Source organism: Tupaia chinensis, unplaced genomic scaffold, assembly GCF_000334495.1.
Source record: "Tupaia chinensis unplaced genomic scaffold, TupChi_1.0 Scaffold146625_1, whole genome shotgun sequence".
In the NCBI taxonomy this organism is placed as follows: Eukaryota; Metazoa; Chordata; class Mammalia; order Scandentia; family Tupaiidae; genus Tupaia; species Tupaia belangeri.
In genome coordinates this window covers 1-10,411 of record NW_006206481.1, presented here as the reverse complement: position 1 = coordinate 10,411, position 10,411 = coordinate 1, and the positions used below count along the sequence as shown (strand labels likewise).

The following is a 10,411-nucleotide window of genomic DNA, read 5'->3' as shown; positions in this document are numbered from 1 at the left end:
CTACAGCTAGAAGGGAGGCGCCGGCGGGAGGCGGGGCTGACGCCTCCTTCGTCGCTTTGATCGACGCGGCCCTGGGCCAATCGCCTCACCCTCGCACCACCGCCGAAGCCCGGGCAACCAATCGGGAGGGCGCGGCGGCGGGTAGGCGGACGCGAGGGGGAGGGGACCTGCGCGCGATCTTGGTCTAGCTGTGACCGGCTGAGGCGGCGCGGCGGCGAAGGGACGGTGGCCTCGCGCGGTGAGGAGCGGGGTTGGGCTAGCTGCGCGCGAGGGTGAGGGTCAGAGCCCAGATTTTCCGCTCGAGGTTGGCGTTCTGGGGCGCTGCTTGGTGGTTGGACGCTCCTCGGAGGGGGAACGTTGCTGGGTGCCCCTCCCCCACCTCCGCCATTTCCTTGAGCGTATATCCGCAGTCCGCGTTGTGGTGCTAGCGACTTCGGGTGATCGCCAGGCATGTGCCTCTCGGATGAGCTGCAGTTAACGTAGTACTGGGGCGCTCGGGACCTTGTGTAGGAAGGAGAAGGGCTTTGGGGGCGGGAGTCGCCGGCGGTGGAGAACATCGCGGTGGGATGAACGCCCCGGACCGCGTGGTGGGTGGGGGAGGGGGTCCGCGCTCGGCTCCGCCTAGTAGCACGTAGTCGCCATTACGCGGGCCGCCATTTCCTGTCGGATCCGGGTGAGGAGAGGTGCGGCGCCTCCGCTGCCAACGCGGTTTCTCAACTGCTGTTATCCGGCGGTTGCGGATCCCGGTACCGGGAGGGAAAGCCGGGAGGGCATGTTTGCGCACGGCTGATCGAGCACATACTTCGCTATTTGCGGGCTGGGGGTGCGGTCTGGAGAACGGGGACTATCGGACCAGAGGGGTGAGCCGCGCGCGGCGACGTTATCCTTAGAGATAACACCGTGGTCTTGGAGCCTTAACGTCTCTATCCCGATGTTTATTGTTCCTCAGGATTTGCCTGAGTGGTAGGCCAGTAGGAGACCGTTTCGGTTTGTTAGGAGATGTCGCCTTAATTTTTTTCTTTTCCTAAAGCATGTATGTGGTCTAGCCCTTAGCCTATTTCTAGTTAAGGGCCACATGTCGGCTCGGTCTGCCTGTCCCGAGAGGGTAGCTGAAAGACTGTTTGCTATTCTGTCCCCTTTCTGGCACGTGCAGTCTTTAGCTTTTGCGTTAGAGATACAACTGTTGGGTTTTGCTCTCTGTAATCTAATTTGAAATAATTCCGCTAGTGACAGTATTAGTGTTCAATGACAGGCTTAGTACTTTTGAATAATAAAATAATAAGGGCTGTCCGAGTCAGGTCCTTTTTCAAGTTTTTAGATTTCATATCTCTGGTGGATCTAGGTGGTGGATATGGTTTGTATTCGCCGTTTGTAAAGTTCATAAGAGATTCCAGAGAAGAGCTTTTCAAATAAGCCCCTAGAAACCTAAAAGCGAGTTGAAATTTCTGTTTTGTTTTCAGTAAATAAGATGGACTGTATCTTTTTCCCAAATTTGTACTGTGGGCAAAGCTGAGGCACAGAGTCTTGGGCTTTTTCCAGTGTATATGAATAAATATTTCAAAACTGCTTGCCGTGGTATAGTATTGGATCCACTGGCTAAAATCGTAAGTGAATTTTTATTGGGCATAATTTAGATTTTTAAGGCCCTAAAATCCAAGTTCTTGAGATAGGCATACAGTTCCTTGTTTGAGTTAGTGTTCATAATCAGAAACCAGTATGCAGTAATAGTAAACAAGAAAAGCAAAATTGATTCACTGTTGATTTTTATAGGCTACTGCAGCGCTAGGGTGTCAGTTGCTCCCGCCCAGAACACTTCAGTTCTGCCCTGCAAGAATATATAATTGGTACGTTCTGGAAGTAGAGTCTTTTTTTTTTTTTCTTTTTTTTATAGTAAGATGTACAGCTTGCTTTTGCAATGAGCCCAGTGTACTAGCTTTTTTATCTTTTAGCAGATTGGTGTGTCCTTTTAATACAAGAAAATGGAAACCGAACAGCCAGAGGAAACCTTCCCCAACACTGAAACAAATGGTGAATTTGGTGAGAAAACAATTTAATAGTAAAACTTTGATGGTTTTTATTCTGCTAACTTTGTCATTTTATGATGTGTGGTTTAACGTATGATGGTTAATTTTTATTTCATAGTCTGGAGTATTTGTTATAGCTTACTTTCATTTATGAAATAGAAGTAACTGATTTGCATGGGCATCTGTAGACCAAAAAGGTAGAAAGTCTTTCTTTGCATTTTGGAGTTTATTCCTTTGAGGTATTTTTCATGTATCTTGTGTTTGGTAAATACTGTTAGAACAGACCGTAACAAACCTGTAACATTGCCTTTGGCTGGCCTTGTTGAAACCACTGTTTAGCAACAAATCTCTTCAAACAGAATGAAGTTTTCTCTAACCTAGGAGTTAATGCTAATGTAATTAAAGTGACTTTTCTTTAAGACTTTGCTGCTTTCTTGAGATGTGAACTGTTGATTTTTAGGTAAACGCCCAGCAGAAGACATGGAAGAGGAGCAAGCATTTAAAAGATCTAGGAACACTGATGAGATGGTTGAATTACGCATTCTGCTTCAGAGCAAGGTATAAACTTTCTGAAAATGGTACATACTCCAGTAGAAATTATAGTCAGCCACTACCAATTAAACTAGGAGAAGGATGGGGGTTATTCTTAAATCATTAATGGATTACATCTTGATGACATTGTGGGTTCATTCATCTTAGTTGGCAGTTTGCTAAATTGCTTTATTATATGCCTCGGTATGGAGGTACCTACTAATATTTAAATTCTCTAATTTGTTTTATAAAAAGTTACCTTAGTGCTTGAGTTCTAGGCCCTGCTAAAAGGGTCAATTCCTCAAAGCCATGTAGTCTTGGTGGGTTTTGTTGTTTTTGGGTTTTCACTTTTTGATATGCCAAGTAGATTTTCAGCCTTAAAACAGGTTAAGAGTTGTGGACATGGGTTTTTTGGGTGTTTTGGTTAGAGCTGAGAGCGAAGGTAAACAAAGTAATTCTTAGTTTTTCTAATCCAGAATGCTGGGGCAGTGATTGGAAAAGGAGGCAAGAATATTAAGGCTCTGCGAACAGACGTAAGTATTAAAGAGTTGAATGTATTACGCAAGCAGCTTTGGTTTATTTGTTTCTAGAAATTTAAAGATTTACATCATAGGAGTCATTTAATAGTCTAGTTACGAGCCAATTGTAATGATTACCTAGATGATTTCAAGGTTTGCCATTCCTGTTTCAACAAAGCCCAGATTGAGTAGGGTGGAAGGTTTATATTTTAAACCTTTTCGCTTTCTATTAAAATTCCACCAAATTACTCACTTTAAGTAAGATAACTTATAGCAACAAAGTGTGAAAACTCTTAATTGCACTATTTCCCATGTGTGTTAATCAATTACAGTATTACTGAGAGTTATTGCAGGTGGCTGATTAAATCCAGAAATTTTTATTTCCTTTTTTTTTTAATTGTCCATCTGTTCTTAAACAGTTTACACATGGAACACAACTAATTTAGTGTTTAGACTGTATGATATGGGTTAAAGCATAGAAAAGACTTTTGATCTTATTTATAATTGGAAACCATGTGTCGATGCCTATGATTTGTTTGAGTCTTCATATTTTATAGTGGGTTGACTCTTGTGATTAGACACATTAAATGTTGGCAGCATCAGAAGTGAGCATATTATAGGACTTGGCTACACCAAAATTTCTAAATTTTTTCTCAGTGTACACATTTCTTAAATGTTTTTCTTGCTAAAGTTAAGGCAAATAACTTTGTGTTGAGTACTTATTTGGAAGTATTTCATTTCTCTCTTGGTCGCAGATCTTTGTATGTTCCTCCTGATTACTATGAACTGAACTTCAAAATTTGTTTAAAATTTTACAAACCTACCTTTTGAAATAGGAATGCATTTTAAACCTCCAGAAAACCAAACCAATCTTTTACTAGTTAGCATTTTATGGTGGTGTGGGAATTTTTGTTTTGTCTTTTTTTTATACACCTCTCTCCTCTTAATCCAGATGTTCTGTATAATTATCTGGGTTATTTCCCCATTTCCTCAAGAATTTCAGCAAACTTTGAGTCATGACAGGTTTTGTGTCTACCCTCATGAGCCAGCCTGCTACTGAAACATTGATTGTTTCTTTAAAAAAAAAAAAGAAAGAAAGAAAAACTAACCATCATTTGAGGTCCTTAAATGTTAAGCCACGGTCAGATATAGAGAAGTCCATTATTGTGTTAGTCTTCAGAACAACTTAAGCTTGTTTCATTAATTGAGAGTATGAGTATAGTTTGTATTAAATTAAAATTTATTGCTTTTCCCCCTTTTCCCTCTCCTTGTTTTTTTGGCCATATATCTCCGTTGCCCATGTACTGGATCGACTTACCCCTGCGTTGCCCACCATGACGTTGGCCCATCCGCCCCTGAACGCCCATGTGAAACCCTGGTTGGCTATGCCCAAAAATGTGCTCGTTGCCAAACGGGTACCATACTTGACAACTTCTGATTGAATGCCCATGCCCAATGCCAACATCCACGAACGCCAATGACCAATGCAGTACAATGCCAGTGTTTCAGTCCCAGACAGCAGTGGCCCCGAGCGGTATGTCCCAACAGTTTATGCCTCACTGCCTGATTAGAAAGAGAGAAATGTATTTTATTACCTGCCTTTTATATAATTAAATAGTATTCCCTTTAGACGGTGTATTGTTTTTCAAGTTTCTGTCTTATTTTCCCCATTAAGTCTTTTTGTCACTGAACTTTTACCGTGAGTTGCCCACCCAAACGATCCACTAATTTTATTTCAATGGAAGGAGCACAGCTTCAAGTGTTGCATATATGCTGCATTGTAAATCAAATTGTTACCAAAATAGTCTCTCGCTCTGTCTTTGTGGCCCACCTTGCTTCCCAACATTGCCTGTTCATAATTTTTTCTGATGAGATGCTAACTCTGGTTCACTTCCTTCACTTCTCATTTGTGTTGTCTTTGTTTTGTCTTGCATTTGTATTTGTTTTCTTGCAGAGCCCATTAGTGATCTAATTTCTAACTGGTATCCATAATCTTACTCCAGATATAATGTTCACCACTTGCATATTCCCCCACTTTGCCTAAGAGAAGGTGTGCCAGTTTTGCCAGTGTAACAGCGAGGGTATCCTTAGTGGTGGCGGGGAACATAAATATTCAACTCTGCTTCAGTTCTGGTCAATTTATTGCCCACTTAATCTGAGCCCTTCCAAAAGCCCATTCTCTCTGTCTCTCTGCAAGTCTCCTAATATTGTTATCATGTCTGTATTGGGCATAAAGCAAAATGCATGTGAAAAACCTATAAATAGGCTACTTTAAATGGGGAATATTAAATAATCGTATGTTACCTCTCTGAAAAAGTTTGTATGACTATTGGTGGCAAACAGAATACTCATTTTTCTTTTCTACCTTTTTTGTACTATCTGATATTTGTGATGTTTGACAGCATATTGAGTATCAGTGCTGATATTGAAACAATTGGAGAAATTCTGAAGAAAATCATCCCTACCTTGGAAGAGGTTGGCTTGCTTGCTCTCTCTCTCTCTCTCTCTCTTTTTTTTTTAAATTTATTTGAAAGTATGTGGGAGAATAAGTTTAATTTATGTGGGGAAGGGCAGAGTTGGAGGTGGGGACAGTGAATGTAACCATTTATAGCAAAAACATTTTATAACCTGCTACCTGATGTGCAGCATTACTATACATGGCATTTTTTTAAAAAATACAGTTCGATAATTCCTGGAGTAAATGTGGAATGCCTATGGTCAAGTATTTTCATGAACTTAGTATATATTACAAGCTTTATTTTAGAGATGTTTTAAAATAAAACGTGAAAACATGCTGAAAGGGGTTTTAAGCTCTAAAAGATTTTTAGATCCTGTAACCATTAAGTATATAGAGAAGAACATTATTTTGTCAAGTTTTTAAAGTTGATGAGTTTCTCTACTTGATAAAGATTTAATTGTAGTAGCTTTACCAATATATGCGACAATAGCCTGATCACGCTAGACACTTAACCTATTACTCTTATTTTTCTACTTTCAGGGCCTGCAGTTGCCATCACCCACTGCAACCAGCCAGCTCCCGCTCGAATCTGATGCTGTGGAATGCTTAAATGTATGTCATAGTGCCATTGAACCCCACTGAAGTATGGAGCCTGGCCCATAGGATTGATTCTATTTTTTAACATAGTGTGCTTTTCCCATGTCTATAGAAAAAGGCTTAAAAACATGATACATGAATGGTCTTACAACTCACTGTTGACCCTGCTCCATGCTGCAGTGGGAATTAACTACATTTGCAAAGTGCTTTGCAGTCATTTTTATATGGTGTTATTTGAATGTTAATAAATAATTGTGGTAACAGCGACATGCTAAATGGCTGCAGTGTGGGTATGGTGTTGCAGGACCTGAAAATAAAATAGTTTTTTAAGGTGGTGCAGAATGTCCTTTTTGGGCCTGGCTATTGAGGATAATAAGCACATAACTGGTAAAGTTATTGAAATATAAATTCAGGTTGCTCACTGCAACAGTATATTGTTATGCTTATAGCAGATAAGTGTGTATTAGGAAGTAGTTGATTTGAGACTAAAATTCTATAACTCTCCCTCTACAGTACCAACACTATAAAGGAAGCGACTTCGACTGCGAGTTGAGACTGTTGATTCATCAGAGTTTGGCAGGAGGAATTATTGGGGTCAAAGGTGCTAAAATCAAAGAACTTCGAGAGGTAAAAGTTTCTCCCCACTCTGCCCTGTTTCTTAGTAAAATATATTTTTTCATACAGACTTAAGTCTGTGTCTTTCCCCTTCCTAGAATTTTGTTATTTAATCTAATTTGCTGTTTTAATAACAAAAGACTTGGAGATGTTAGATTTGTTAAGTTTATTTGGATGCAAAGTCTTTAGTAATTATTAACTGTTATATTGGGGAGAAAAATTATTGGTTTCAGTTGTGAATTTATGTAAACCTAAGGCCTATTTTTAGTACATTTTGGTTTTAATTTTTCTCATTAATTTTATTACAGAACACTCAGACAACAATCAAGCTTTTCCAGGAATGCTGTCCTCATTCCACTGACAGAGTCGTTCTTATTGGAGGAAAGCCTGATAGAGTTGTAGAGTGTATAAAGATCATCCTTGATCTTATATCTGAGGTATCTTCACAGTACTCTGTTTGTATTCACTTTCATGAAACTGTTCATTTTCTCTGAAAATAGTTTCAGAATGTATAGATTCTAGTGTATTTACTAGTCCTTTCCCTAGCTATTTTTCTGTCACTAGTCTTCAGTCGTCAGTATGATTTGGAAATAGTTTTGGGAACGTATTGAGGGTGGTCACTTTATTATTGGTGGGTATTTTCTATAACTTTTGGTTCTTAAATGAAGTTCCATATAATGCTCTTCATATTACATTGTGCACAAATGTGCCATAGGCTTGCCTGAAATACTCCCTCAACCCACAGGATGCTCACTTCATATACCCCATTTACATTTTATTTTTTCATGTGTAAAATGGGAGAGAGTCTTAAGGTCTAAGGATAAAAGCCTTTTTATCTCAGATGGGCAGTAAAACTTTTTTTTTTTTGGACTTGTCAAAAGTATTGCATTTTTAAAATCCATTCTTTTGTCTGTATTTCTGTCCCTGTCTCTAGTATATCTTAAGGAAAATAATTGCCTTGTTATGTTGGTTGGAAGGGTTGAAGTGAACTGAGGCTCTTTAAAGGTTACACTTTATTTTACTTAATTTTTTTTCAGTCTCCTATCAAAGGACGTGCACAGCCTTATGATCCCAATTTTTATGATGAAACCTATGATTATGGTGGTTTTACCATGATGTTTGATGACCGCCGTGGACGTCCTGTGGGATTTCCCATGCGGGGGAGAGGTGGTTTTGACAGAATGCCTCCTGGTCGGGGTGGACGTCCCATGCCTCCGTCTAGAAGAGATTATGATGATATGAGCCCTCGTCGAGGACCTCCTCCTCCTCCTCCTGGACGAGGGGGCCGGGGCGGTAGCAGAGCTCGGAATCTTCCTCTCCCTCCACCACCACCACCTAGAGGAGGGTAAGTCTTTTTCATCAGCTAATTAACAGAAGAGACTGCTCTTAGTGGTAGATAGGGTAGACTTTGACTTGATGTGTGTGACGTGTAAACTGAGATTACAATCATTATGTTTGCAGAGATTTAATGGCTTACGACAGAAGAGGAAGACCTGGGGACCGTTACGATGGCATGGTAAGAACTTCGGTTTTTCACCAGTATGTATATGAGGGCTGTATGGGTTTTTAGAGTTAGATAAACATTTTGTTAATGATTATTCTTACTGGTAAATTTTTATGAATCCATTTAAATCATTACTTCTGTTTGCTGCTGGAGTTGAACTATCTGTTCTCTCAGTACATAATTATTCTATGAGTTTAACTAGGGATGTTAAAACAAATTAGTATATAAAAATAGCTCTTTGACATATAGTGGTGGCTCATGTTAGTGTCTCTCCCTCAATACAGGTTGGCTTCAGTGCTGATGAAACTTGGGATTCTGCAATAGATACATGGAGCCCATCCGAATGGCAGATGGCTTATGAACCTCAGGTTGAGTATCATGAGTGTTGTGTGCATACCAGAATTTAAGGTTCTTACCCACTCACCACCAGAAAGTTGTTTGCCCTCGTGCATCTTCGTTTCTTCTAATGCTGTGTACATACATGAATCCTTTTTATTCTTCCCCTGCGGATTGTCTTCTAAAATGTACTTACTAGAAATAAACTAGGAAGATGATGAGGGAGGTGTTTGGCTTCCTAATGCAGGGGTTTTGGTGTTTCTGTTTTTCGTTTTTTAATATTAAAATTCTGAGTATTTTAGAAGGCAGAGTAATTTTTTATTTTTTCTTTGTTTTAGGGTGGCTCTGGATATGGTAAGTTTTCTCCTTTGTGAAATCAAGCATTTTTTTTTTCATGCTATTTAAATGAACTTACTACTTATTATTTAAATCAGATTATTCCTATGCAGGGGGTCGTGGATCATATGGTGATCTTGGTGGACCTATTATTACTACACAAGTAACTATTCCCAAAGATGTAAGTATCTTTAATTTTTTCAAGAACATTTAATGTCTTACTTTATATTGTTGTAAGTTTTCTTTAAATTTTTAAGTTTTTAACAATTATTGTGTAACTGAAATTATGTGTAAGGACTAGTGAGGAGTCATTGAGCAGTTCGTGTCTTGTCAAGTGATTTCCTTGCCAGTAAAAACAGTCAAAAGTTTTGGAGCCCTCCATTAAGAGAAATGTTAATATGTGCAGGGCATGGTAATTAAAAGGACATTAAATAATAAGTCTGCATAAACCATAGAAGTCTTAAATGGTCATTGGAAATACAGGTAATCTTCTTTAAAGGTATATTATAAGCACTTTTAACATTTTTTCAGTTGGCTGGTTCTATTATTGGCAAAGGAGGTCAGCGAATTAAACAAATACGTCATGAATCAGGAGCTTCGATCAAAATTGATGAGCCTTTAGAAGGCTCCGAAGATCGGATCATTACCATTACAGGAACACAGGACCAGATACAGAATGCACAGTATTTACTGCAGAACAGGTCAGTTTAAGTTTAGCTTTGTGTTAGACTGTATAATACTAAAACCTTAAGCTTTTCTTCTCAATTGATTTTTCTTTTAGAAGCCATGGTGTCTCAACCTTTTGGGGACCTAACTTCTAAACATTCTAATAGCTTTGCCTTGATTTTCTTCTGCTTTCTTACTAAAAATGAAGACATTCAATACTAATCTTGCTGGAAGAAGCCTTAACCAAGCAAACTTCTCATTTCTCTGGTGAAAACTGCTGCCAAAACTACTTGTTATAAATTATACAGAGCCTGTAGAAAATATAGAAGATTCAGTGGATGTTGGCCTTGTTCTGTGTGGAAGACTAGTGATTTTGTTGTTTTTAGATAACTAAATCGACAACAAATCACAGTCTGCCATATGGCACAGGCCATGCCTCTACAGGACAAATGATTGGTGCTGTAAAATGCAGCATTTCACACCTTACTGGCCTTTCTTTGTCTTTTCTACCAAATATTAACAACTCTGAATTTTATTTTCTTAATTCCATCCTACTAATGTCTGGTTTACTATTAATCATTTTTCTTGAATTTTACATTGTTTTACTTTGTAATTTTGCAAGTTTTTAAAAATCTTATTTCTAGTTGTAATGGACATAACATTTTAATTTAGCATTAAAATGTCTTAATGTTGATTAAGATGTTACGAACAAAAATTCTAATTCGCACTTTTTTTTTTCTTTTCTTTTATAGTGTGAAGCAGTATGCAGATGTTGAAGGATTCTAATGCAAGATATTTTTTCTTTTTTATAGTGTGAAGCAGTATT

The 10,411-nt window shown here is 38.9% G+C and overlaps 1 protein-coding gene and 1 non-coding gene across 11 annotated transcripts in view; both read left to right on the top strand.

The window, feature by feature from the left end:
- LOC102493408 (heterogeneous nuclear ribonucleoprotein K) overlaps nucleotides 1-10,411 on the top strand; it is a 14,139-nt gene extending 3,728 nt beyond the window's left edge. Inside the window, exons 1-17 of one of the 10 annotated variants that reach the window (XM_014584365.2) lie at nucleotides 141-238; nucleotides 1,771-1,844; nucleotides 1,953-2,037; nucleotides 2,485-2,582; nucleotides 3,032-3,088; nucleotides 4,564-4,607; nucleotides 5,476-5,548; nucleotides 6,072-6,143; nucleotides 6,642-6,755; nucleotides 7,052-7,180; nucleotides 7,781-8,088; nucleotides 8,205-8,259; nucleotides 8,532-8,615; nucleotides 8,922-8,937; nucleotides 9,018-9,100; nucleotides 9,451-9,620; nucleotides 10,338-10,411. In XM_014584365.2, the coding sequence (XP_014439851.1) occupies nucleotides 1,980-2,037; nucleotides 2,485-2,582; nucleotides 3,032-3,088; nucleotides 4,564-4,607; nucleotides 5,476-5,548; nucleotides 6,072-6,143; nucleotides 6,642-6,755; nucleotides 7,052-7,180; nucleotides 7,781-8,088; nucleotides 8,205-8,259; nucleotides 8,532-8,615; nucleotides 8,922-8,937; nucleotides 9,018-9,100; nucleotides 9,451-9,620; nucleotides 10,338-10,371 (1,395 nt within the window). In that variant the 5' untranslated portion in view covers nucleotides 141-238; nucleotides 1,771-1,844; nucleotides 1,953-1,979 and the 3' untranslated portion in view covers nucleotides 10,372-10,411. Of the gene's footprint in view, nucleotides 1-136; nucleotides 239-351; nucleotides 449-1,770; nucleotides 1,845-1,949; nucleotides 2,038-2,484; nucleotides 2,583-3,031; nucleotides 3,089-4,563; nucleotides 4,608-5,475; nucleotides 5,549-6,071; nucleotides 6,144-6,641; nucleotides 6,756-7,051; nucleotides 7,181-7,780; nucleotides 8,089-8,204; nucleotides 8,260-8,531; nucleotides 8,616-8,921; nucleotides 8,938-9,017; nucleotides 9,101-9,450; nucleotides 9,621-10,337 lie in introns of those variants that run through there. The other 9 variants (XM_027768486.1, XM_027768489.1, XM_014584364.2 and 6 more) reach the window with 9 other exon arrangements.
- On the top strand, nucleotides 9,943-10,006 carry MIR7-4 (microRNA mir-7-4). Its single transcript, NR_129505.1, has one exon. It is a non-coding gene; the product is annotated as a microRNA mir-7-4 (primary transcript).